Source organism: Dasypus novemcinctus, chromosome 6 (assembly GCF_030445035.2).
Source record: "Dasypus novemcinctus isolate mDasNov1 chromosome 6, mDasNov1.1.hap2, whole genome shotgun sequence".
Classification (NCBI taxonomy): Eukaryota; Metazoa; Chordata; class Mammalia; order Cingulata; family Dasypodidae; genus Dasypus; species Dasypus novemcinctus.
Genome location: NC_080678.1, coordinates 38,227,125 through 38,253,361, shown reverse-complemented (window position 1 = coordinate 38,253,361; position 26,237 = coordinate 38,227,125). Strand labels below are relative to the sequence as shown.

General features: G+C 45.4%; 1 protein-coding gene across 2 annotated transcripts in view; it reads right to left on the bottom strand.

Moving 5' to 3' along the window:
* Positions 1-5,715: 5,715 nt before the first annotated feature.
* CNNM2 (cyclin and CBS domain divalent metal cation transport mediator 2) overlaps positions 5,716-26,237 on the bottom strand; it is a 186,409-nt gene continuing 165,887 nt past the window's right edge. Inside the window, exons 5-8 of one of the 2 annotated variants that reach the window (XM_058298608.2) lie at positions 21,731-21,824; positions 18,908-18,973; positions 14,221-14,405; positions 7,087-13,484 (exon numbers count right to left, since the gene is read on the bottom strand). In XM_058298608.2, coding sequence (XP_058154591.1) covers positions 13,275-13,484; positions 14,221-14,405; positions 18,908-18,973; positions 21,731-21,824 — 555 coding nt within the window. In that variant the 3' untranslated portion in view covers positions 7,087-13,274. Of the gene's footprint in view, positions 13,485-14,220; positions 14,406-18,907; positions 18,974-21,730; positions 21,825-26,237 lie in introns of both variants that reach the window. The other variant, XM_058298609.2, reaches the window with a different exon arrangement.

Here is a 26,237-nt window from a genome sequence, read left to right as displayed (position 1 = left end):
CTACATTTTTTGTATTGCATCTACTTAAGAGTGTCTTGATTTGGCACCCAGTTACTGCAACCCTTTAACTGTTTTCTGGCATTTTGAGGAAGATGGCTCCGCTGCTTTCTCGTGGTTGTTCAAAGATTCTCTGGGGGACTGACACTGGAGCAACTTATGCTGCCATCTTGATAAATTGGAAGTTAATATATTTTCCACATAAGAGTTTCTTCTTAGCCAGATGACTATATGGCAGTGGGTCCAAAGATTGAGATGAGAAAAGCACACAATTGGAATAAGAATTCCACTGCTGCTCACAGCTTTCTTCAGGACCACCAGTATAGATTTTTAAAAAGCCAGGATTTCATATAAGAAGCCAGAGCAGAATCGTGCTCCTCTGTGTACTGCCATCAGAAGGGTGTGTTTGATAGTAAGTGGACCATGGGCAAGTGCTCAGTGCAGCTGTACAGTCACCCCCTGGAGCTGTTGCAGGTTCAGTTCCAGACCACCACAATAAAGTGAATATCGCAATGAAGTGAGTCACACAAAATTTTGGTTTCCCAGTGCGTGTAAAAGTTAGGTTTACATTCTCCTGTAGTCTATTAAGTGTGCAATAGCATTATGTCTAAAAAATAGTATATATAACTTGATTTAAAAATACTTTATTGCTAGAAAATGCTAACCATCAACCTGAGTCTTCCGTGATTTGTAATCTTTGTGCTTCCATATTGATGGCTGCTGACTGATCAGGGTTGTGGTTGCAGTGGCAATTTCTTAAAGTAAGACAACAATGAAGTTTGCAGCATTGATGGACTCTTCCTTTCATGAAAAATTTCTCGGTAGCATGCAGTGTGTTTGATAGCATTTTCCCCACATTAGTACTTCTTTCAAAATTGGAGTTAATTCTCTCAAATCTTGCTGCTGCTTTATAAACTAAATTTATGTAATATTCTAAAACTTTGTTGTCATTTCAACAGTGTTCACATTATCTTTACCAGGAGTAGATTCTAGCTCAAGAAAACCACTTTCTTTGCTTATCTGTAAGAAGCAACTCCTCATCTGTTCAATTTTTATCATGAGACTGCAGGAATTCAGTCACATCTGCAGGCTCCCCTTAAGTCTTAAACTCCTCAAAGTCATCCATAAGTGCTGGAATCAACTTCTTCTAAACTCAGATTCATGCTGATATATATATATATTTTTTAAAGATTTATTTATTTATTTAATTTCCCCCCCTCCCCTGGTTGTCTGTTCTCTGTGCCTATTTGCTGCGTCTTGTTTCTTTGTCCGCTTCTGTTGTCGTCAGCGGCACGGGAAGTGTGGGCGGCGCCATTCCTGGGCAGGCTGCTTCTTTCTTTTCACGCTGGGCTGCTTTCCTCACGGGCGCACTCCTTGCACGTGGAGCTCCCCCACGCGGGGGACACCCTTGCGTGGCACGGCACTCCTTGCGCGCATCAGCACTGCGCACACTCCTTGCACGTGGGGCTCCCCCACGCGGGGGACACCCTTGCGTGGCACGGCACTCCTTGCGCGCATCAGCACTGCGCATGGCCAGCTCCACACGGGTCAAGGAGGCCCGGGGTGTGAACCGCGGACCTCCCGTATGGTAGACGGACGCCCTAACCACTGGGCCAAAGTCCGTTTCCCTCATGCTGATATTTTGACCTCCCATCAGTCATAAAAGTTCTTAAGTTCTTAATGGCATCTAGAATGATGATTACTTTCCAGAAGGTTTTTCAAATGATTTTACTGGATCCATCAAAGGAATCACTACCTATGACAGCTATTGCCTTACAAAGTGTATTTCTTAATAAGACTTGAAAGTCTAAACAACTCTTTAATCCTTGGGCTGCAGAATGGATGTTGTTAGCAGGCATGAAAACAACATGAACCTCGTTGTACATCTCTCTCAGAGTTCTTGCTTGACCAGGGCATTATCAACAAGCAGTAATACTTTGAAAGAGGTCCTTTTTTTTTCCTTTTGAGCAGTAGTCTCAACAGTAGGCTTAAAATATTCAGTAAACCATGTTGTAAACAAATGTGCTGTCATCCAGGCTTTGTTATTCCATTTATAGAGTACAAGCAGAGTAGATTTAGCAGAATTCTTAAGGGCCCTAGGATTTTCAGAATGGGAAATGAGCACTGGCTTCAACAGTTGAATTAACCCCTCAAAGAAAGTGAGTTTGTCCTTTGACACTTTGGAGCCAGGCATTGCCTTCTCCTTTGTAGTTATCAGTCTTCAAAGGCATCAGTTATCTAAGTTAGGCCTTCTGGTGGATAACTTGCTTCACCTTGCACTTTTATGCTACGGTGATGGCTTTTTCCCTTAAACCATGAAACAACCTATTCTAAACTTTAAACTTTTCTTCTGCAACTTCCTCACTCCTCTCAACCTTCAAAGAATTGAAGAGAGTTGGGGCCTTGCTTGCTCTGGATCAGGCTTTGGCTAAGGTAATGTGGTTAGTTGAGTTTCTATCTAGATGACTAGAACTTTATCCTTACCAGTAATAAGGTTGTTTCATTTATCATTTGTGTGTTCACTAGAGTAGTACTTTTAATTTTCTTCAAGAACTTTTTCTTGGCATTCACAGCTTGGCTAACTGGTATAAGAGGCCTAGCTTTCAGCCTATCTTGGTTTTCTACATGCCTTCTTCACTGTGCTTAATCATTTCTAGTTTTTTATTTAAAGCGAGAGACATGCAACTCCTCCTTTCATTTGAATATGCAGAGGTTAACTGACCTAATTTCAATATTACTGAGAAAGAGATGGGGGAACAGCTGGTTGGTGGAGCAGTCAGAACACACTTATCGATTAAGTTCACCATCTTATATGGACACAGTTCCTGGCTTCCGAAATCATTACAATAAGATTACTGATCAGAGATCACTGTAACGGATATAATGAAAAATTTTAAATACTACAGGAATTACCAAAATGTAACACAGAAACATGAAGTAAGCACATGCATGTTGTTGAAAAAATCATGCTGATAGACTTGCTCAACCTAGGGTTGCCCCAGATCTCCAATTTATGCAAACAAAGCTCAATGTTGCAAAGCACACAAAATGGTGTATCTGTAATTGGATTTGTTCAAACATAAATCATGAGTTTCTCTGTTGCCAATAGATTAGGAAACAGAATTTTTAAATTAAAAAAAAATTTTTTTTTCAACCTGATATGTTTTCAGCCATGACAAGATCTGCCATCTTTTGTGAGAAAAATTGCCTTGGTATTTTGAAAACACCATTTATTTTCAGACTTTGTATTGCACTAGGCAAGCCCCTTCTTGGGTACCAGACAGAGCTCCCAACCTTAAAACATATACTGACCAATAAGAACTCTGGAATACCCAGAAGCTGGCCAAAGGCACAACAGACCAGGTCCTAAGATAACCTTCTGCAAGAGGAATTGCCAATACATTCATTTCCACAAAGACAGTCAGATGAAGGTCTGAAGGTATATAGTTGTTTAAAGCCAAGAAAATTTAGTGTCCTATTTTTTATTTCTTGAGGTTTTCTCCTGTCTTAACCATAGCTCTGCTGAGACATAAAATAATAGAAGACAAGTCCTTCATGCTGCCCTTTCATAGATGCTCTTAGAAGTAGTTTTTAGGGAAGTGGACTTGGCCCAGTGGCTAGGGCATCTGCCACCACATGGGAGGTCCGCGGTTCAAACCCCAGGCCTCCTTGGCCCGTGTGGAGCTGGTCCATGCGCAGTGCTGATGCACGCAAGGAATGCGGTGCCACGCAGGGGTGTCCCCCGTGTAGGGGAACCCCATGCGCAAGGAGTGTGCCCCATAAGGAGAGCCGCCCAGCGCAAAAGAAAGTTCAGACTGCCCGAGAATGGCGCCGCACACACGGAGAGCTGACATAAGATGACGCAACAAAAAGAAACAGATTCCTGTGCCGCTGACAACAACAAGCAGACAAAGAACACTCAGCAAATGGACACAGAGAACAGACAACTGGGGGGGGGTGGAGAGAAATAAATCTTTTTAAAAAAAAGTAGTTTTTAGTAGAACTAGAATAACTTAAGAGTTACAGATCCTTAAATCATGTTAGTATTGTTTTTAAGAAACCGCTTAAAAAAGCCACATGGAGATTGATTTAAAAGCACTTCGTCCATGTTTGGCTATTTCTAAATCAGATTTATTTATTTAAGAAACATTTTGTCAACAACTTTAAAGCCCTGCAGTTTTTCCAAGGCTGCCAGGCATTTAAAAATACTCCGCTTTTTCACCACAAATAGATCAAGACAAACAACTGCATTTTAAAGTCTGCATTTGGGTAGGAATCTTGTCCACATCCCATGTTATGGAAATTACTTAACCTTTCTTTGACGATGGGGGAAAATGGTAACTATGATCTAGCTATTGCTATAAAGTTAATGACCCAATTCTTCAAGCAAGGATGGAATTATTTTTGACAGTCACTGGTTTAGTAGTAGGTCTTAATACTTAGGTTCTGACAACATTCTTTCTTGGCGAACATGACATACAATAACACTTGAAGTTTTTTCCTCAAATGGGACAATTTCAAAGGATGTACAATTTTGGAATGCCCTGAGAATGAAAGCTCTACCAAGGAGCTATCTGAGCAGCCTGTAAGATAGAAGAAGAGTGATGCACTACTTCTAAGTAACGGAGATAACATGCACACTCACAGCAGCCAGAAAACAGAACCAGGTGACATCCACAGTACCACACTGTTCACTCACTGCTGACTGTCTAGAACTAGCATAAAGCAAGTAATCTAAAAAGAGTGGGTTCTTTTATAGAACAAACAAGGCAGCTTTTTTCTTTAATCTGACAATTGTAAACTTTTTCCTATCCTCACAAGTGCCTTCATCCCAAGGCCACAACAGTCTGACTTATTCCAACAAAAGCATGTAATTTCACCAGTAAAATATATACCTAATTTGATCAAGTACCTCTGTGGAGTTTTAACGTAAAAAGTACTCTCAGTTGAACACACACCACCTCCTCTCAAGCTTATAGACTCACTGCAACTCAATCTGTTTTTTACCCAATTTAAAACAATGGGCAGGTTTGCTCTGGTTCCTTTGTTTCTCCCCCAAAAATAAGATACCTTTGCTCCAGTTTTTATTACTAGAGTGAGAGTTAAATTAGATACAAGCACGTCCCCAGTGCTCTGCTCTCCCCCTTAGCTCTTCCCAAAGCCATGTCTAGCTAGGGCTTTAGATAAGGCCTTAAAGTCTGAGCAGAGAGAAAACCTTCCCACACAAACTGGAGCTCAAGTAGCTGAGCTCACATTCTTCCTATGAAAGATAGCAACAGTCCTTCCAAGCGTCATAAGTTCCTGAGATACTCAGAATTTGCCAAGCAAACCTTTCTAACACTGAAAAATATGTTTTAAATGTTCTTTTTAGAGAGACAGGGTTCTTTCTCACCAGAGGTAATCTTTGACTTGGTTTAGGTATTTTGAAGCAAGTAACTGGCTGGACCCACAGCCATCAAGTCAGTGACATACAAGAATTGTGGTAAGAAAGCTGGCTCAGTCTAAAAATCCATCATGATATGGCCTGTTGTGTCACTACTCTACAATCACTAATACTCTAGCAGGAAAAGCATTTTGATTCCCCTTTAGAAACTTGGATCCTCAGTCCCTACATTCATTTGCCAGCAGAGATGGCATGGCACCATTCCCTTGTCCTGGAAACTCTAGAAAGTAAGAGCACAGATGTGAGCTCTTGGAGGGAAAATGATGCAACAGTCATACAAAGAAAGCAAAAGAGTTTATTAGCCACCTAATATAATGCAACTTTTTGGCTTTAATAAGGAATCATCTCTTTATTTAATTACCTCTAAAAGTATAAAATAACTTTCCAGAAATCAACTGCAGATTATAAAAAGGTCATTCAGTTTGTACCAGTTGCTTTCTCCACAAGATCCTCTGATCTTATCTGCATTCTCAAAAGTGCTCAGTTGAGGAAAGGTGCTGAGGAGCATAATTTGTTACGTATAAAGAAACCCCAGAGCACACCACAATAAAGCTTAGAGATAAACCAACATGTGTAGGCATTGTGAGGACTCAGAGGGATGCATAGGCAAATATCTGTATAGGAGGAAAAGCTGTCTCCACTTTCCTTGGGCATTTCTTAGTTGGGGCACAGGACTCATGCAGATACAGTGAGTAAAGGAAGAAAAACCAACCAAAGCAGCAAGCCAGCAGCAGGTGTGCTGAAGTGATCTCCTTCCCTGGTCCTGCTCCTCTCTCTCTCTTTCTTTCTCTCTCTCTCTCTCTCATCTAAGGAAAGCAAACTGCCTCCCAGGTATCTCCTTCTACTTTCAGGAAAACAAGGGAGCAGTCATTAAGAGGGTCAATTCTTAGGGCCTGATCTGCTTTGGAATGTAAAACAGACTAAGAGTTGAGGAAAAAAACTCCCAAAAGATGCTATCTAGGGCTGTATCACAGGAGCCCCAAAACTCAACCAGAAGATCTCCAGGATCTGGTCATATACAACTTAAGAGGGTAAAGAGGAGGAGAAGATTTGAAAAGAAGGGATGAAAGAGGATGGGGGCTACCACAGAAGGACTGGGGAGTGCAGAATGTCCACCGAATATTCAAGAGCATCTGAACATGTCTCATCACCATCAGACTGTTTTTTAACTTGCAGGTGAATCATCCATGTCTTCTCTGACTCTCCTAATAGCAGAGGAAGACCCACAAAACCAGTCTCATCTTACAGAGCCGAATGGAGACCTCAAGGAGGCCTTTGGTCTTGCTTATCTTTGGAGGAAAAAAAATAGCCATTTGCCCAACTGATCTGTTATAAGTAATTGAGCATACAATGTGTGGGGCCATTTGAGTGGCTACCCTCAGTGCCCATGTCCACAAGCCTTGCAAAGGAGAACACCTCCCTCGTATTGGCTGCATCAGCCTGTAACCTGTAGGCATCCACTTCTCTTAGCCCAAGAATTTGGGGTGGATGCCAAAGGAAATGCCCTGCTGTGTTGTCATTCTGAGAACCAATCCCAGCTTTCCCACCAGTAAAGCCATGCAGTTGGGTAGGGGACCAGGGTAAAACAAGGTGGGACAGCTGGTGTTACATAGATGAAAAGGGAAAGAGGGAAAACACATCCACTATAAGAGTAAACAGAAAAATCATTTATCTAAATAATAGAAATAAAAACCTTTTAAAACAATCACAAAATTTACAAATAAATTGGTACAAAATAAATAGAAGAGATTGTAAATCTACATCATTGAATTATAAAATGCATTCATTATGACAATCAGCTCATGAAACCTATACATGTCATTTGTGCTTATTTAGGTTTATGTACACAGCTCTGAATACTGTGTTCAGAAAACTTCACTGCTGAAAAGCATGAAATGTACTCTATGATACAGTGAGTAAAGGCTGTGGAGGATGAAAACCAGACACAAAGCAGGATCCGCTTTGAGAGCCAAGGCAATGTTGGCACTGGGCCTCAAAACCAAGAAAAGGCATATTAAGAGCCCAGATGGGCAGGCAGTTTCCACGGTCCAGAGATGGATTCTGTAATCCAAGGTGGGAAGTAAAGACCATCACCCTTGGTGGGGCCATGCAACTGACCTGTCTTGGGAGGAGGGTACAAGTGGGGTTGGGGAAGGAGAATGAGGAAGGAGGCTCTGGTCTCAAAGCAATATTCTTTACTACTACAAAGGGGTACAGACCCAGTCACCAAGAAACCACTCTGAAATATTTCACAGAGGTACTTGAGAGGCCCTGCCACAAGTTAGGAGACCTGCCTCCATTCTCATCCCAAACAGACACTGGTTATCGGGAATAAGATGGGCCCAATGGGAGGGACTGGGATGCCAGTCCCTGTTTTTTGTTTTTTTAAAAAAGCAAACTGCTGCCCTCTCATTCAGTTTATGGGACAGCAGAACCCTAGGATCCATGGATGAGGGGCTTCAAAACACCTCGTCTTAGTCACAAATGATATGCTAACAGGAGAGGCATATGTACATAATAAATAATAATATAAAATAAAGCATGTACATTTGTGGATTTAAAGGATTCCAGAAACAAGAAAAGTCAATGGACTGATACACTCCACCTTCACAGTAGACTTCAGACACGGGAGTAATGAATCCCAAGCTAGGCTGAGGCTCTGGGGAATGAAAATCCTAAGGCCTTTACTCTTCCCTACTTCCCTCTGCCTGGGAGCCTAAGGCACCAGCTGTTTATAGCCAAGAGGCCTGGGTCTCCAACAAAAAAGCAAGCAACCATGCCCCACCAGGCACATTCAGTACTATCCAGGGAGAATCTGGGGAGGAATCAGGCCCCAAAGAATGACCAAGTGAATCCATGTTGATCAGTGTTGGGCAAATGCCAGAAGGTACCATTACAAGTGAGGCAAGACAATACTCCCAGTCATTCTTCCAATTTGTTCATGGTCCCAGTGGGTATTAAAACTATGGAAAACATTGTGTATTAAGTCTTTTTTATGATACATGTTAGATCTATGCGCGTATAGACCTTTGCATACAAACACCTAGAACTTTACTCTCGTCAATGGAACATTTGTTTTCATGTTTGATCAAGTACAACCCGATATTTCCCATGAAAATACATTTAAGAGAATTCTAGTGAGATGATGTCAGTGACTCTAGCATATATAGAAAAAGTCTACTTGAGCTGAGCCTACCACAGAGGTCGGAGAAGCAAAGAGGGTCCCCAGCCCAAGATGGTGGGTGGAAAGCTGTTCCAAGAACTGCAGTTGCTATGAACTGCCATCTCCTCCTATTCTTACGGCTGTCCAGGGACTCTGGGATATGAACCTTCAGGTAGGGAAGGAGGAAGCAGAAAGAAAACTAGTAACCACTGCAGAAAGCTTGCAGGTGCTGAGGAAGGAGGCCCACTCATCAAGGCTGTGATGGCCTTGCAGGGCTGTATTAGATAAGAGCATCTCCTTATATCAGCAAGATTGGTGTAAGTATGCTCCTTACCTCTCAAATGAAGGAAAATGAACCTCAACTTAGAATTCTCTGATCTCCCCTATCAGCCCACTTGAACACAAAAGAAATTTTTAAAAAAAGAAAAGATTTGTAAATGGCCCTGAGGTATAAAATTTCACTGAGTAGGTTGCATATTGATAAATTTACACTAAAAAAATCTTCTGAATCCCCCAAATCACTTTCATATCCAACTCTCTAAATCCTTCCTAATTCTGAACTAGTCTACAACTCACCCAGATACCCTTGCTGGAGAAAAGCACCACTAGCCCAGAGCCCAGGACGTAGAGTGGTATCCAACACCGCCCATGACCAAAGCATGTTTTCTTATTAAGGAAGCTTACTGCCAATTCAACCCTGTATTTCTCCTCAACCTCTTCCAAGAAAAGCTTGTCTCTGGGATCTAAACTGAGAGGGGCATTGATCCCACCGACCATGCCACCAAGGAGCTTGGGTCATGCAGTGCCGTGCTCAGGGTCCCAGGGAACAAGATAAGTACCTTCATGTGCCAGTTCAGGAGAGTCGTGTCTGGGATCACCCCTGGAAACACTGCAGTAAGCTTGGTCACGCGAGAGGGCTCACCCTTCTGGACCCAGGAAAGGCAAGGATGGCCATAGATTCTCAGCTGGTCTTCAAAAGGTGACAGCGCTCTTTTTACTCTTCTTTACTTTTTTTTTTTACACAGGCTCAATCACTGATGGCCTACCTAGGTCTGCTTCTTAACCTAAGGAGAAGTACATGGTCCCTGCTTAGCTCAAAGTCCTGTTGCTTTATTTCCTAGGGAAAGTGTAATTCTATCTGTATTTGCTGCTTATCTTCTTAGAATCAGAAGAGCTGGCTCTTTAGTTGTGCAGTACTGGGGGGTAGCACAGGTGAGGATATTCACAGTTAATGTTCCATATTAGTGTAAAGTTCTGCATTGAACATTTGCACAAAAGTGCCTTGAAAGAACATTTGAGAATGGGAAGACGCCCTATGTCCTACTCAGGGAAGCTAAGCGGACCTGCTTGGGCACTGAGCTCTCTGCAGGAGGTGAGGGAGGAAGTGGGGAGAACAGTCAGATGTGGTATTCAAATTCAAATTAGCTAAGAACCAAGTTCCAACTAGTTGATTAGAATCCCACTACCCAGGTACAAATCTTAAGGTTCTGCATTCCTAAGAGTTTAAATATATGATTTTGGACTTGACTGATGAATCTGGAACTGAGAGAAAATGGAACGGATAGAAAGAAAGAGAAGACAGTAGGACAAAGCCCCCTCGTTTACAAAGAGAAGGCAGAGCTCCTAGGGACTTCTGGGGACTAGGGATCCAATTCCAGGTGGAGCCTGAGGGGTGAGGAGGCCCTTCCCCACTCCACAGAGCCAGGGCTGGCAGTGATGGCCAAGGAGGCCACTGCAGAGGAGGGCAAAGCCCTCGGGTCTGGCAGGGAGGGTTGCCTCACTGTGTGATGCCCCACACAACTCCTCACTTCCAAGCTTAGAAAGACAGGGCTACAGATCAGCCATGGCACATCGAGATTTCAACCATTTGACAGTCTTTCTCCACTCAACTCCCATTTATCTTATAGATATAAGCTGTGTAAGTCCTTCTAAGCCAAAATGATTCTCCCACTGCCCCCAGAGAAGCAAAGAGCCAGCATTTCTCCTTGAACAGTCTTAGAAGAGGTCGGTTTCCAGAGCGAGAGTGGGGACTGGAGGAGGAATCTGGTCACTCAGTTACAAATGCTGTTTGAAGGGTTTTGAGCTTCCCCAAATCAGCTATAGCGAGAGTCAAATGTAAGCCTTCATTCCCTTTAGGGACTGGACAAATTATTTTGGATCCTCAGTTATAGAATATAACAAAGATAAAGAGAAGTTTGAGAAAAAAAGAATAGAAATTTTGGCAGCTAAAAACTGCACCCTCTGGGAGCCCCCCTGCAATTCCTTTATAGGAGAATTGAGCAAGTAAGATGTATCAAAAAGTCTTCTGTTTCTCCCCAAAGTCAAGGAGGCAGCACCTGGTATCCTTCCACACCTGGACTCTGGCAATTCTTTAGAATTCATAGAAGCAGGGGTCTCTGAAAAGATGATAAGCCTATTATCCTTGATTCCAGAGGCTCGTTCCGGTAACAAGGCATCCCCGAGATGGCTGCGGGAAAAGCAGAAGCAGGCAAGGAGAGGCTGGCAGAGCAGGGCTCCTGAGGGAGAAAACCATGCCCTGTTAGCAGGCCTGGCTCCCCCCGGATCACAGAGGGGCCAAACGCTTCTGGGCAAGATGGTGGCACGTTTGTTCAGGGTGAAGCCCCTCTCCCCCAGCCCTGGCAAGGCCCAGGTTTCACTTCATTACAGAGAATCTCCTCTCTGCACATTCTGCCTGGGAGTACCAGTTCCTGCGTCACATTGGCATCCCAAGCCAGAGCATCTGGAGAAATTGAGACCTTTTAACTTGAATGGATCCATCTGCCAAAGGAAACACTCTAGGTGCAGGGACCCCCTCGGGGGGCACTCCCCATGGCCCTCTACTAAGTGATACCAGTACTTCCCTCACTAAAGGACGTGGCGTCTTCTGAGGAAGATACTCCAGGACTAACATCCCAGAGGACACACTGAGCCAAGAGAACATATGACACGAGAGCCGCCCAGCTGCTCACCGGAGGCAAGCGCAGCATTTGCTGTCTATTCCCAGCCATAGCGCCCTGCCCCACAAAGCCCAGGCCCAATTCACCACCGTGGGCCCAACAGACCTCCTCCCTTGAAGAGGGAGAAGGAAACTTCTCAACCCCAATCTTCATTTCATTCATTAAGACCAAGTGGACAAATGCGAGCTTCTCTGCTAGTGGCTGGATGCAGTGTGTACTGATAATTCTATATGAAAACTGTGGTCAGTAAGAATATATTTCAGTGTATGAATATTGCCAACAAAATGCACACATCCCTTGAGCTAACACTTAAAAAAACACATAAACTAGTTAAGAATTCAATCACTCTGCAAATACCTCCTGGCATTAATTTCACTACATGTGATGGATTTGGTTTTGAAATAAGACTGAGACACACATAAAATGGCCACAACACACATTTGGTTCCTGAATCCCTGTTTGGGGCCAAACTGCCCCTGGCTGTACAGGCAGCCTCTCTGGCATAGGCTGCATCTGAGGCGGGGGGCACAGAGCCCCTTGGGCAGGGGACACACCACTGCTAGGCCCCATGGGAAGGGAGGGGGGAGGAGGGACAGAGGGCTCCCTGGAAGGGTCTAGGAATGCCTCTTCGGCACAGTGAAGAGCACACCTGGCAAGTCGAGCTCCTTCTCTAGTAATAACATTTGTCCCAATGGGGAGGGGAGTAGTTCTGACTCTATATCACATGTTTACCGAAAAGCCCTGTGGAAGATTTCCATTTGGCATCTGTGTAGCAGCATCTTGGGTTAAGAGGCGCAAGGGAGGTGGGTGACAGTGCTCTGTAGGCTTGGGCACCGGGAGGGGAGGGGACTGGCTGAGCCACAGACCCCAGGCTAGGGGAAGGTCAGGTGAAGTCAACTTGCCTCTTGCCAATGATAAACCATGGGTTTTAAATTCATTGAAATTCATTTTGGTGATAAAAATTCCTTAGAGGGGGAAGAAAATCACATTCCCAAGCAAGTGTTAAGCCTTCCTGAGGGAAAGGGGCACAGTTAAACATTAAATTCTTAAAACAACACTGAGCTCAGAGAGGTGACTGCAGGTCCCTCTGTAGGCCACTCCCCACAGTGACGGCAGACTCGGCAGGCTCTGCAGTAACATGGTTTTCTTCATTCTTTCCTTCAAGTTCGACAGCAACGCCCACGGGGGCACAGAGGAAGAGTGTCCCTCACTGGGCGGGCCCAGGAAGGCCACTGGAGGGGCAAGTCCATCCTCTGAGGGTCACATCCCGGGATCACAGCAGAGTTTAGACAGAACAACTTCAACCTCTGCAAAAGACACTTTTAAAAAACATGATTTCTTGAAAAAATAAATTGCAACAATTTTCAAATTCATGCAAATCGAGGAAGGAGGAGAGTGAATAATGGTAAAAGGTACAGCTGAAAAAATAAACATGATTCTATCTGGGTGGAGGAAGTTCATCTCCAAAATCGTGCTGGCCCTGCCATCGCTGTCGATTTCACTTCCATTTTCCATTGCTCTCCTCACCGTCCTCTGCTGCTTCCAGGACGGGGACAAAGTCTTTGGTCTCAGAATGTTGCAGGATGCAGCATGGCAGACAGTCTCACACTAGGGTGTTCGTGGTCAGACAGAAGGCCAAGGCTGAAGGGACGGGGCCCTGGGCCCAGGACCTCGGGGCAGGAAGGGGGCAGACGGCCAGTGGGCGGGGGGCGAGCTAGATGGCGCCTTCGCTGTGCAGGCTGTGGTTCGCCTTACTGTGCGTCACACAGTTCTGTTCATTGAGCAGGTTGGCTGTCTCATCTGGCAACCCATCATGCAGCTCCGTGAGAGTCAATTCGATTTTAGTGTTTTCACTATCTGAAGACTGAGGAGTTTTGTCCATCCGGGATGCCATCAAGGCATTTTGGTATTGCTGTCTTGAGATCTGGGGCCAGAAAATGGCAAAGAAAACAAACCAAGATAATGCTCATTTGTAGGTTCTCCTGCCTCTACACTGCGTTACATGCTAACCCTCCGGAATGGTCCCCAGTAGTTTCTCTAGGAGAAAATCATCCTTGAGTCCAAACTGAATACACTTTTTAAAGTTCAAGTTGCCTTTGGTGAACAAGACAGTTCTTACTGAAATAAACCCACTTCCAATTCTGCCTTAAAATTGCACAAAGACTATAAAATGGACACCCACTTCCATCAGCTAAAGCTGGCCCATTCTCCAAAAGACATCTTTATTTCCTATTAAGAGAAGAACCTGTCTCCAGGGCAGAAGATAAGAGGGGAGTCTTCCTCGGCATCTCAGGAGGCGGGGCCGTCCTCAGCCCTCTCAGGGCCAACTAAGAAAGTCACTAGAGTACTGAGCTCAGGAAAACTCTTTTCAAAAGCCTTATTTCTTTTCTCATCAGATCTCATGCCCGGAAAAAGTCACATTTGATTTGACAACTCATTTGACAGGGCCAAGGAGAGAGGGGGATAAACATTCTTCCAGCCTGAGTCTTGGGCACTGGAGCAAGAGGCAGGGCTTGTGGATGAGAACTGTAGGTAGGGCATCCCCAAAATGACAAAGGGACAGCCTGTAGAGTGATGGAGGGGCTGGACAGCCCAACAATTTTTTGTGGAAGCTGGCATCTAATTGTCAGGTCCAGCCAAGCCACCCTCTCTTCTCTTACCTTAACAAACTGAAGATCAGAAAGGGCTCGTACTGAGTAATCAGGGATGTAGACTTGAAGGAAGGAAGCACTGAGCTGGTTGTTGCTGCTCCCCAGCGTTGGTGTTAGCGCGTCCATCCGGTCACTTCGACTGAGAGAGTCTGAGTGATTCAAGCCACATGGGCGAGGGGGTGACTTATTTTCACCTGGGAATGGAGGAAAAAAAACAAACCAACCACCTTTTAAGAGGCAGAGACAGGTCTTTGTATTCCAAAGGAAAAATACTTAATGCACAAGCCTAATTATGACTAATATCGGGTGCACAGGCGCCGACGCACCGCTTCCTGCACCACAGTGGCAACCCTTCAGTGCAGCCCACGTTAATTTCAGCCCTTCAGTCCTTTTTATGTAAACAGATACAAACCTCCTCCAGTCTCTACTAGCACTTCTCTATATTAGGAACATACTGAGTGCTAGGAAATGCACAGACAAGGATGAGCTAAGATCCAAGATACAGAAGCTACCTGATATAAAACACGACAAGAAGAGAGCAACACTGGATTATTTTGCTAGCAGCAAAGGCAAAGGACTCTTGAAAATGTCCCTAAGTCAGTACCTGTTTAAAGGGATTGAGATATTTCTGTGTGCTCATACTGTACCCTCCGGCCAAAGCCAGTCCAATCCTCCTGGTCAGGAAGCCTGAGGATGCATCCAGATTTCAAGAATAGTTGGAGATATCAAACTCTTAAGAAGTTTTATCAAGTTACCTTAGGTGCTATGGGATTCTTCAATGAGATTTTATTTTGAGGTACTAGGACTAGGGATTGAATCCTGGACCTCATAAGTGGGAAGCTGGGCTCAACCACTAAGCCACATCAGCTCCCCTGAATTGGTTTTTCCATATGTTTGCTTGTTGTTTGTTTTTTTTAGGAGGCACCAGGGACTGAACCTGGGATCTCCCATGTGGAAACAGGTGTTCAACCACTCAAGCCACATCTACTCACCTCAATGAGATTTTTTTTTTAGATTTATTTTTTATTTCTCTCCCCTTCCTCCCCCCCGCAGCTGTCTGCTCTGTGTCCATTCACTGTGTGTTCTTCTGTGACTGCTTCTATCCTTATCAGTGGCACCAGGAATCTGTGTTTCTTTTTGTTGCATCATCTTGTCGTGTCAGCTCTCCGTGTGTGTGGTGCCATTCTTGGGTAGGCTGCACTTCCTTTCGCGCTGGGCGGCTCTCCTTATGGGGCGCATTCCCTGCGCATAGGGCTCCCCTACCCCTGCATGGCAGGGCACTCCTTGCGCGCATCAGCACTGTGCATGGGCCAGCTCCACACGGGTCCAGGAGGCCCAGGGTTTGAACCGCGGACCTCCCATGTGGCAGGATGGACGCCCTAACCACTGGGCCAATAGCCCCCTTTCTTTGAAAGGGAGTAAAAGAAAATTCAGATGAGTCAAAATATTGTTGCTTTTAAAAGGAAGTTCATTGTTACTTTTAATAGAAACTTCCTTAAAAATAAAACCTACCCCCTTGCCAAAACTTCTCCCATTTTTGCTTTCCATATCTATTAACTGGGTCCTGAGTTGCGTAATGACACAGGCCTGGAGGGGACCAGTTCTCACATCTATGTCCGGCTCCTCTTTGCAATGTGTCCCTGAGAGATGCTCCCACAGAGGAGCGGGCCCTCAGCTGGTCCTGTCCTTCAGCTACCGGAAAGTCCATCAGCGAACAAAAATCTGTCTCCCTAACTTCAAATGCTGGTCTTAGCTCCACTCTATAGAGCTCTACTGAGTAATTTCCTTTCTCTGCCATCTGAAACAGCCCTTAAAAATTTGAAGAAAGTTATGTTCTCCTTAAGTCTCCTCCAGGCTGAATACTTCAGCTGGTTTCCACTCACATGTTTTATGAATCCCTCACCCCATTCTGACCGTCCTTAGACTCCACTGGGAAAGGTCCCTCCTAAAATGTGACACCTAGAACAAAACATGATAAATACTCCAGGAACCTCAGATGACTAGCTCACTTTCTTCTCTAGTTTTCCCATCATGAACAAATTTTCCATTGTTAGTCAAAATTAAACTCAAAGGACAGTTCCTCTTGTTGTCTACATTTTTGAAGAAAAAGGCAATTTATCAAATGCTTTTATATTTAGCAGAATGAAACTTTGAACAGATGACCCAACTCTGCTAAGCTTCAGATTCCTTATCAGTAAAATTATCCTCATTTTACAGATAAGAAGTATAGCTCATAAGGTGTGAGGAGGATTAAAAATGAGATAATGGATAAAGAACTGAGCATAGCGCCTGCCACCGGGCAGAGCCTCGGTCAATAGGCTTGTTAATATTATTATATTCTTACCCGTTAACTTTGTCCCAGACCTCTCTCCCACGTGCATCCCCTCCTGAGCAAGCCTTCCCAACAGAGCTAAATCACCGTGAGACCTCATCAGTTCTTTGAAAATGGGAACACACTGTAATCACAGGCTTTAGCCTCAAATTCCATCATCATTTTTATAGGTATTTTTGATATGGTATTTACTTCTGTCTGTTAAAAATGTTACGGTTATAAACATACTTTAAAAATTTAAAGGGTACTTTGCTTATTGATTAGACCCTGTGCATTGGAAGGTGAAAATCCAAGGCTTTGAGTAGGACATCCGATCCTCCTGGTATTTTTTCTTGAGGGGGATCACAGGGCAGCTTCTCTGGACTTTCAAGGTACCCAGACTCACAGTCAGTGTCCTCCCAACCCACTGCCCTCTGTGTCGGTGAGATGAGCTGAGCTCCTCTCACGTTTCTCTCCTTTGCCAGGAGCCCGTCTGTCTGGTGCCACCGCCACAGTCTGGAGAGGCAGAGCCTGCTCTTCAGGGCCCCTGTGGCAGCAGGACGCACCCAGCCCAATCGACCTTTCTTGTACACAACTCGTGGTCATCACTCAGAGGCTCAAGGTCAGAAATAATCATGATGAAAGTAACACCCTTTATCTAAAACCCTTGTTTTGAGTTTTAGGAAGACAATATATCCATCTACCCCATACTCCATAAACCACCCAGCAAGGCCTGGAGCAGCCCCTGTAATCCAACACATTAGAGGCAGAGGGATGTATGAATATTCACAACAAGCGTGGCAGGTATGGCAAGAGGCCTCCATTCAGTTCAGGTCATGTTTTGGTGCCAAATTTATGTGCAGAAGTTTCATGAAAAAGTTTTCAATTAGGAGTCTTCCTCTGTCTTCTCAGAAGTTTGTCCTTTTTGCTTTTTATCTTGGCTGCTTTTGTCCATCCTGTGTAGGAATCCTTTCTTTTGGCTGGTAAGCTAGAGAGACACGTTCCCAGCCTCTTCCCTTGGAGCCATGAAGACTTTGGGATTGGCTGAAAATCACTAGTTTGATTAGGTGTCACATTATCACAAGGCTAAGAATCCCTAAATCCCTAAATCCATTTTTCTGGCCACACAAAATGGATTTTTCTATTATTAGATTAGATGGGATAGGAAGAGCTAAGAAATCTTAAGATCTACAGAAAAAGTTAAACACAAATAGCATTTTCGTGAGCTTCACTGAAAACTACTCTACTTCAGCATGTGACTTTTTTTTCCTTCAGATTTTAGATTTTCTTCTTTTCTGTGACATTTAAATAGGTAGCAGATGTAAGCAAATAAAGTGGGAAGAAAAAATATACCTATATGTAAATACACACATACACATACACACCTATGTATTTGTGTGTGTATATATATATAGGTGTGTGTGTGTGTTGTGCCAGCTGGTTTGATTCAAGTAGCTCTATGAATAATATCTTACCCCCGAACACCCCAAGCTTTTTAAGACTGAAAGGTTTTTAAGAGCAAAGATTTCTAAGGCAAGTATTGCCTCCTTCACCAAATATCAGCATTTTAGAATTTTGCTGAAACTAGATTATGAGATGCAAATTTCATCAGCAAGATTTAAAAACATAAGCTGTATGGAATAAAATAAATACAGAAAAGTTGCACTAACAAATAGGAAAGCCTGGCAAGTTTAATTAAAGAGAGATTAAATCTTTCCCTTTCTTTGTAACAGCTGGCCACATTAGCTAGGCATGAGCGAGCTCTCCTGCAGGGAAATAAATCAGCAGCTGGTTAGGAATGTGCACACTACTAACTTCAAAACAAAGCGACGGAGACAGAGAAGAAGGGGCACCTGCCTGACCGAGAGAAGAAACACATGAGCCCCCACTCCCCTGGACGCTGGAAAAAGGACAAGGGAGCAGGAGTGCCGCGGCTGCTGTGGTGGGACCGCACCAAGAAAAGCATCAAGAACTTCAGGCTTTTGGCCCAGTGAGTTCTGCGGGAGCAGCCTCCGTTTTGAAGTCCTCGGGGCCTCTGCGTACCCGAGGTCAGAGTAAGAACCAGGGAGGTCACCAGGCCGGCGGCGGGGCTGGGCAGGGAACACCGACGAGCCACGCCCGGGTCCCTCTTCCTTTACATTTTCCGTCTCTGTCCACGATCCCAAATCCCCTTCCAGCCTCCCTACCCCTTTTTCGGCATCTGTGAGGGGCTTACATTTTCCTAGAAAGGTCACTATTAAGTCATCAAACCTTAGCGTTTTAGAGCTTAAATGAAAACTGAAAACGGTCTTGTTCAAATAAAACAGCAAAATGGCCTGCCAGGCCTTTATGGGGTCAAAGGTGAAGCGATCAGGAGAATTATGAAAAGGAAACATGCAGAATTACCTGGAGAACCTGCTGCTAACAACTCTGTTCTGCTGACAACAAAGGTACGAGACAGGGACAAAGGAACTGAAAAATGGAGAAAAACAGGGTGAGACCATATCAAAAGGTGAGAAAGGAGATCTCTGTAATCAGGAGAGAGGAGTGGATACCTGTTCTACCAATATTAGCATCCTATTCCAGAAATGCATGCACCAATGCAATATTATATAAACAAAAAACGAATACACGCTGCTTTCCAAGACCAAAACCAGGAGAAATCCTATTCACATGCTTCTTAACCTAGAAGTCTGTCAAGCCATTAAGACTCAATTGTGGTTTATATGGCAAAATATGCTAATAAGGACTTAAAATCGCAAAGAGTCACACAAAAGGGTGCTCAGCTGATCAGCTGCCACAGGAGCAGGACCCCAGCCGCTGGTGCCCACGCCCAGTGCTCACGGCACAGCCTGCAGCTTTCCTATCCTCAGCAAGCAATCAGTGATGGGGCTCATTTTCATTTTTAATCAGGCCCATTGTGATTTTGACTTCATGCTTTGAATTGCCTTGACATTCCAAATTAGAGGAAAGTAAATAAAAAAGGCTGCCATCCACAGTTTCTGGGGACGGAGGAACAGTCACCCTCATCACTGCTTCGATATTGCTTCCTCAGACCTGAGCCGGTGCCTCCACCCGAATGCCACATCCCATCACCTCTGCCCTCCTGGGCGGGCCTTGAGAGCTGACTATGGCAGGTCTGCTCTAGGCCACCTTCAGTAACACATGGGAACATCTTCACAGCCACATACTGCCTGCATCTCTGACTATGAAAACCCCAAATCCTATTTGTAAAGTCAAGGAAAATACTCGGCTTTTTAATAAAGAAGTCCTTACTGAACTCCCTTCCTTCCTGGCCTGTCCTGGGCGAGCCGCTGCCGCCCCCGGGCTTGTGGCCTGAAGGAGCAGGCGCCCCTCTTCAGGGCGGAGCATGTCCTTCGGCTCCACAGCTGAATGTGAGCTGGCCTAATGTTTTGGTTTCAAGAACCAGCAGTCGATAAGAACGTACACCTCACTCTTCTGGCTTTTTTTTTTTACACCGACCTGACCAACCTGGGTCTGTTAACATGGGGCTACTCTAGGGTGGATGTCAAACAACAGTCAGTTACAACACCTGCAGCTATGCCAACAGTTCTTACATTTTAAGGGTTACAAAGCACTTGTGCGAATTGGTATTCACACATTCTATTCTCGCAATCACAGGAGGTAATAGCAGGTCTTTTTAATAATGAGGAAACCAAGGGCCTTTTTCAAAGTTACACAACCAGTATGCAAGGGAACTGAGGTCCTCTCACGCCTTGCTAAGAATCGCCATGTCTCTCTTACAAAGCAGTGAAAAGATGACCTTAAAATTTACAACAGAAACCTGCTAATTAAGCAGGATAAGACAAGCCCGTGTTCACATCGTGTGTCAGCAGTTGACAAGAGGGCACTGTGCCCACAAGACCCGAAAACCAGCACCACCATGAGAAGATGCTTCTAGGTCGGGGAGGTTTAGAAATAATAAAGAATTTGTGCCCTTTCCCTGGCTTTCTAACCATAATATCCTTGGGTGCCTGAGATTATGGTGGTGCAGTAGACAAGGACCAATGGCATAAAAAGAACTAGTCTGGAGGTATCCCCTCCCCTTTCAGAAGTGACAACCTTCTTTAAAGGATGAGGTTCCTAAAATACGTTCCCAAACAGCATGTCATTTGGCATTCTAACCACAAGGTGGCACTCCAGCACTTGTTTACCGGCATGACCTGTCCAGGCCTGGGCAGAGCAGCAAATGCACAACCATAAAGCCAGCAATGCCAGAGTTCAGGTGCCATCCCCAGAGGTTAGCCTGCACACCAGGAAGCCGGGTTCATGTTTACTCTAGGACAGATACCATTTGCTGGAATTAGAGAACTCAGTCAACACCCCATGACATACCTACTCAGCCTAGTGACTCAAGTGGCTTGGCTGTAGGCGGTAAATATATAGTGACAACCTCGTTCATCCTCAGGAAATTGCTATCTAAAGTCTCCAAGACAGACAGCATTGAGAAGACCCCATAGCACCCAGTGTTGGTTGCAGGGCACCTGGAACCCTCATCGAGGGCAGGCGAAGGCCGGCATAACCACTGTGGAGAACTCCTGGGTTCTGTCTGCTAAAGCTGAAGCTGCACATACCCTGTGACCCAGCAGTTCCACCCCTAGGTGTGTGCTCGATAGAAAGGCACACACGTGCTCACCGACAGACACACACGAGAATGCTCACAGCCAAGCTATCTGTCACAGCCCCAGCCAGGAAACTACCAAATGGCCATTTAAAAAAGATAAATGCTTTCTGGTATACTCATACAATGGAATACTACACAACAATGAGAAGAAATGAATTATAATCATAGACAATAATTGGGAGGAATGTGGTAATTATAAGGCTGAGGGAAAGAAGCCAGACTCAATATAGCACATCCTGTGCAATTCCATGTATATAAAGTCAAAAGAGGCCAAACTAGTCTATGCGTAGAAGTCGAGACAGTGGTTCCATTTGGGGGTAGAGCCTAGAAGCGAGTGGGAGGGGTCGGGGGCCGGCAAAGCTTGGTCTCGACCTGGATAATGGTTTACACGGGTGTGTTCAGTTTGTGAAAATTCATAAAAGTATATACACGTATGATTTGTGCAGTTTTTTGGTATATAATATATACTGCAATAAAAAGTTCCAAAAATATATAAGGTTAGGTGACAGGTACAGAGAGTAAGACGACAGTAGAAGGCATTACCTCCTAAAACCCTGCCCTGACAGACTGAGAAGGAAGCTTACCTGGAGACGCTGTGAGGGCCATGACACCATAGTAGGAAAAAGCACTTGCTTCAAACTTCATACCTTCTTTTCCAGCTTCTACTTCCACTTTGCCCTGTGGGAAGAAAAAGGGGTTATTTTCAGTCCAATTCCATGAAGCTATTTGCAAACAATTCTATGCAAGAGTTGGTCCCTCCTCAGATTTTTGTCTAAATCCCTTTACCAAGAATCCCAAGGAGGCAAAGCCTCAGGTAATGTTTTCCCACTTAGACAGAGAAGTAGGTTAATTCATCTTAACTATGAAAACTGGAATTGGCTGGATACGCATGGGTGACAGTAAAAATATGATGCTTAACTTCTGCGAATCTGTTGCTCTCTCCCCACATCCTCAGTTCCTGGAAATCTTCAGGAGCCCTCCCAGTGACGGCCACACAAGCGGTCCTGCAGGAGCCAGAGCCGGGGCCGGGGCAGGGGCAGCAGTCAATATGGTTTGTGGCCACAGAACCGGGAGGAGTAAGCGGGGTCCTGGGGCCACTCAACTCACGGGCACAGTGCCTGGAGCACCTGAGCAGGCACCCTCAGGACAGCCCCTGTGGTCCTGACCCCAAAGGCCCCGCCACACCATCTACTCCCTCCTGCCTCTTAGAAAAGCACCCAGAGGTGGTCTCCTTCCATCAGGAGAGAAAGCTCCTCTCCTGCCCCAGGGGACTGCGCCTTATTCATCCTGGCCACCCCAGGGCCCACCATAACTCCTTCAGGGTAGATGCCTGAGATAAACTTTCAGGGCGATTGAAACACCCTCATGAGTTTCACTTCTAGACTGAGAAAGGCTCTGGTCCACGTCACCTATAATTGCCTCACCAGTGACAGAGCACCTCTACCGCGGATCCTGTACAGCAGGTCAACAAAATTTAAGCTATCACTTATAGAACAGGAACGTGCTAACACTTCACATGCTTTATTAATTCATTTAACACTTCACATACTTTATTAATTCATGAATTCCTGTCTATGAAGGAGACACAACCATCCCCCTCTTATTAATCAGGAGAAAGGGGTTCAGAAAATTAAGTAACCAAAGAATAAGTTATTAATATTGACCAACATGCTACACTACACCACTCTCTGATGCAAACTCTGAGTATTTGTTCCCTATTATTCTGATTGCTCCCTATTAAGCTCCTAAATTACCAATATGGAAGACTTTTCTCAGGCCACTTCAGACACCCAGAGCCTCTCCCTTTTCGGCCTTCCTTCACTCAGTGGAAATACTGGTTTTAGCCATCCCCAACCAACTCTCTTGCTATAAGAAAGGAATTTAAAGCTTCACCCACAATATAAAAAAATCGACCTGCAAAACAAACAGCTGCTAGACACCCCTCCTCACAGGGTCCTCCGGGAGAGGCCTTGTGAGAGGACAGTCCTTGCCCTCCCAGGGCTGACGATCCAGTGAAGAGAGGGCAGGAAACAGAAGTTCCATGTGAGGAGAAACACAAGGAGAATAAAAGGAGTTCAGAGAAAAACATGTACTTCCTGTTCCTTGGAATTAAAGACAAATTTCTATGGAGGAAGTAAACTCTAAAAGGCTGACCCAAGAGAAGGGCGCGGTGTGTGGGAAGGTCAGAGACGCTACGCCCTGGGCTTGCGCAGGGAGATGAGGGGACAGTCCAGACAGGGGGCTTGACAAGCAGCTTAGACGAGGGGCTCTGGGGTGCCGGGCTAAGGAGGGTGCTGAGCAGAGGAATACGGTTTCAGGAAAAGGCAGTCTAGATTTATGCCAGGGGCTAGCCATGGCATTGGGAAGAGACTGCTGTGAGAGAAGCAGTCATCATGTGGCACAACCTTTAGGAAAGGAGGGAGAGCCGGCCACCACTACAGAGCCCCGCGTGCCTGGAGGGGGGCAGCGAGAGGACGGGGCTGCGTGAGGGGGCCCGTGGCACTCTAGAGCAAAGCCTTCTGAAAGGTCAGGATGAAGACCAGAACTGGAGATGGAGCTCTGAGAGGAGAAAGAGAAAAGGGCCAAACTGCAGCCTGCGACTGAGAGAGATAAAGTAGAATCCAAAATGGGGCCGGAGGAAGGAACAAAGTAGAAGAACCAGACAAACTGCGGGATCACAGAAACTAGGAGAGGGAAGTTTCACCACTAAAGGAAGGCGGCAGCGTCCAGCGCTCCAAGGAGGTGGAGGAGAGGACCGTGACTGTTACTCTGGCATCGCAGTGGCCTTCAGGAGCATTTTTCGTACCAGAGAGAGGAAAGAAATCAGGCAGTGGGGGTGCGCTGCGGGTCACAGGGAGAAGAGGCGTGCGGGAGGAGGGCGGGGAGCATCAGGGTCAAATGGAGGCTGTCTGGGAAAGGCCTGGGTGCACGCGCGAAACCAGCGAAGGGAGCAAGTCAGTGAGGGGGGAGAAGCAGCCAAAGGTGGCAGGAGAGAACGGGAAGCTGTGTGCGAAGTGCCTGACCTCAGGGGAGATGGGGGCGCTCACGGGAGTGAAGATGGGGGAGGACAGGCAGGCATACGGTGTTCAGAGATGAAGAGAAATAAAAATGGAAGTGCCCGATGATGTTACCTTTCTCAGTGACCTTTGTTTATTCGTGGACCAACACTTGATTTTGTAATAGAGCTAATATGTACAATGTGCTATCTGAAAAGTCTACCTCTGACACTTGTCATCTCAAGAGTGGCTAGCAGGAATAGCTCTTAACCTGAACTTTTACACAGAAAACCAGGAGGAAGGATCAAATGCAACACAACCTCGTGATTTTAATTCCATCTTTTATGGATCTCCAGTTGACTGGATCACTTGTTTTGCAAGTCACAGGGCCTTCTGTGTTGTGTCCCAGCAAATGGGTGTTACTTCACAATTCTTTTGTGAAAAATTGTGAACCAACAGGGAAACAGTCACTACCAAAACAAGGCTGTGAAAAATAGCCTGTCTCTAGGAAAGGAGATGTTCCTTCCGCATTCCTGCTGGGAACCTCTACCTAGTAAACTCAATGGCAGAGGTTCCCAAATGTTGCTGTGCACTGGAATCACCTGGGGATTTTAAAAAAGTACTGTACCTGGTTCCCATCCCCAGGCACTTGGATTTAATTATGGGGTGCAGACTGGGCGTTTGGACGTTTAAATGCCCCAGGTGATTCCAGCATGCAGCATAGCTGGAGCATCCCGGCTGAAGGTTCCATTTGTGAACCATGGCCCCAGCTCTGGAACCCTGACATGGCCTGGCCTCCCAAGAGACTCCCCCAGGGTCGTGGTAGCCACAAGTCTGCTAATTAAACAAGCACAACTGCAAAAAGAATCAACTTCCTCCATTCAAACCCTAATTTCAGCCAGACCTCAGGCAGGAGGGGATCTAGATTCTATCTAGTCTAGACCCATCAAGCTAAAAAGGAGATACAAAAATCTGTGGATCCTAGACTTTTGGATTCCAAGAACTAGTGAAATGCACCTCACCCTCCAAATTAAGGGACAGATATGTTGGTTTTGAAATTTTTATATCATGAAGATATTTCCTCCCCCCACCCCGGTTGTCTGTTCTCTGTGTCTCTTTTGCTACGTCGTCTTCTTTGTCCGCTTCTGTTGTTGATAGCAGCACGGGAATCCATGTTTCTTTTTGTTGTGTCATCTTGTTGTGTCAGCTCTCCGTGTGTGTGGTGCCATTCCTGGGCAGACTACACTTTCTTTTGCACTGGGCAGCTCTCCTTACAGGGTGCACTCCTTGTGTGTGGGGCTCCCCTACACGGGGGCACCCCTGCGTGGCAGGGCACTCCTTGCGCACATCAGCACTGCGCACGGGCCAGCTCCACATGGGTCAAGGAGGCCCGGGGTTTGATGCGCAGACCTTCCATGTGGTAGACGGACGCCCTAACCACTGGGCCAAGTCCGCTTCCCAAAGATATTTTTTTTAAAACACACATACCGGGAAACGGACTTTGGCCCAGTGGTTAGGGCGTCCGTCTACCACATGGGAGGTCCGTGGTTCAAGCCCCGGGCCTCCTTGACCCGTGTGGAGCTGGCCCGTGCGCAGTGCTGATGCGCACAAGGAGTGCCGTGCTACACAGGGGTGTCCCCCGCGTAGGGGACCCCCAAGCGCAAGTAGTGCACCCATAAGGAGAGCCTCCCAGCGCGAAGGAGGGAGCAGCCTGCCGAGGAATGGCGCCCACACTTCCCGTGCCGCTGACGACAACAGAAGCGGACAAAGAAACAAGACGCAGCAAAAAGACACAGAAAACAGACAACCAGGGGAGGGGAGGGGAATTAAATAAAATAAAAATAAATCTTTAAAAACAAACAAACAAACAAAAAACAACACACATACCTACTATCACCATCATTTCATAAAAGATCACTTTTACCTCCCAAACAGAAATTTCAGAATAAAAGACAATTTATTCTGAATACATACAAACTGAATACATAGTTTAATGAAAACTCACTGCAACCATCTTTATTTTTCTCATTGTGCCTCAAACTGGTGAAAACTTTGTCAAGTAGCCTCATTTAGCAGCCAATACACTAGATTAATT